The 1,733-nt window shown below is 36.5% G+C and overlaps 1 protein-coding gene across 1 annotated transcript; it reads right to left on the bottom strand.

Moving 5' to 3' along the window:
- Positions 1–453: 453 nt before the first annotated feature.
- LOC102586233 (histone H2A.6-like) lies at positions 454–1,280 on the bottom strand. Its single transcript, XM_006363456.2, has 2 exons — positions 1,023–1,280; positions 454–863 (listed from the first exon to the last, which is right to left on the bottom strand). The coding sequence occupies exons 1-2, from the start codon at positions 1,209–1,211 to the stop codon at positions 654–656; spliced, it is 399 nt and encodes a 132-aa protein (XP_006363518.1). The 5' UTR covers positions 1,212–1,280; the 3' UTR covers positions 454–653.
- Between the last annotated feature and the right edge of the window lie 453 nt (positions 1,281–1,733).

Raw genomic sequence — 1,733 nt, 5'->3', positions numbered from 1 at the left:
TTATTGCCTCTCACCATCAACCCAACTTCGCTGAATTGTTAATGTACACCAAGGGCACATTCAAGCAAACACAATCCACTAAATACCATAGGCCATAATAAGCACAAAAGCTTAGCATTTCAGCAATATATACATCAGCAGCAAACAAGAAAAAGCTCACTGACCTTCATATACAATCATGTCCATAAGTAATGATTTCTAACATCTCTTCATTTTGCCAATATTCAGTACTAATGACTAACTTGGGGAGAAGGGGGGTGGATAACAAAGCAAATGCCCCAACTGATTGGATGCTCATAAACATCATGCACACAGACTATAGAAAACAAAATCAATTGATCATGACACACACCATAACATGCTTAAAAGGAAGGAAGAAAACTGTAAGTTTTTGTATAAAGATAGATCTCACTGAGTTGAAATTTCATTAAAAAAACAATATAAACCAAGAGAAACAATTTAAGAACATAGTCTTTCATTCATCCCTGCATTTATATATACAGACTACCATAAACCCTAAAAGCTTCGACTAAACCAAAAGAAAAACATAATTGATTTCACCTAATCTCTATGGAATCTAAGAGACAGAAACACCAATTACTAAAAAAACAAATTTAACCCTCAACCCTAGAAACCTTCTCTTATCCTTCCACCTAATCCTCATCAGCAGAGGGCTTTGATGAGCCAGCTTTCTTAGGAAGCAAAAGGTTATGGATGTTGGGCATAACACCACCATTAGCAATTGTCACATCACCAAGCAACTTGCTCAGTTCTTCATCGTTCCTCACAGCCAACTGGATATGCCTTGGAACTATCCTAGTCTTCTTGTTATCCCTAGCTGCATTTCCAGCTAATTCAAGCACCTGAAAAAGACCAAAATTCACATACAAAATCAGAAACACAAAACATAGGGGGGAAAAACAACTTTCTGATAAAACCAAGGCTAATTTACCAAATCAGAAACCCTAGAAATTGAGAAAACAAAAACTGAAGAATTTAACGAAGATAAAGCCAAAATTCACCTCAGCAGCAAGGTATTCGAGAACAGCAGCAAGGTATACAGGAGCTCCGGCACCAACACGTTCGGCATACTTGCCGGCTTTCAGAAAACGAGCTATACGACCGACCGGAAATTGAAGACCGGCTTTGCTACTCCGGGATTGAGCCTTCTTTGCGGTACCGGAACCAAGAGTTTTGCCTCTTCCAGCCATCAGAAATCTCTGTAAAACACAAAAAAAATTGAATTCGATTTGTGCTGTATAGAGAGCAACGATGAGTGATGAAGATTTATCGGAGTTGGTGTTTGTTTATATAGTACTGAGGGATTTGTAAATGAACCAATGAGAAAAAAGCACAAGGATCGTGATTTTAAGCCGTTGGATCAGATAAAGATTAACGGTGAGATTAGGAAGCTGACGAGTTTTACCGCTTTAGGGATTGATGATGAGTTTAGAATATGACACGGATGGAAACAACTGGCAATTTTCGAGGAAGTTTTTTAATTGCCAAATATATCCCTAAAGTTTTTCGAGTTGGTAAATATATCCCTAATGTTTTTTGAGTTGGTGAATACATCCCTGATGTTTTTCCGAGTTTTGTTTTAATTTTAATTTTCCACATGAAGTATTTGAAATCACAAGATTAAAAGATAATACATAAAATTCCTCCTAAATTTTATGCCTTACTTTTTAATAAGTCATTTAAAGTTTGTGGAAATAAATACATCTTTTTAG

Source organism: Solanum tuberosum, unplaced genomic scaffold, assembly GCF_000226075.1.
Source record: "Solanum tuberosum cultivar DM 1-3 516 R44 unplaced genomic scaffold, SolTub_3.0 scf00440, whole genome shotgun sequence".
Classification (NCBI taxonomy): Eukaryota; Viridiplantae; Streptophyta; class Magnoliopsida; order Solanales; family Solanaceae; genus Solanum; species Solanum tuberosum.
This window is presented reverse-complemented; position numbering and strand designations above follow the sequence as displayed.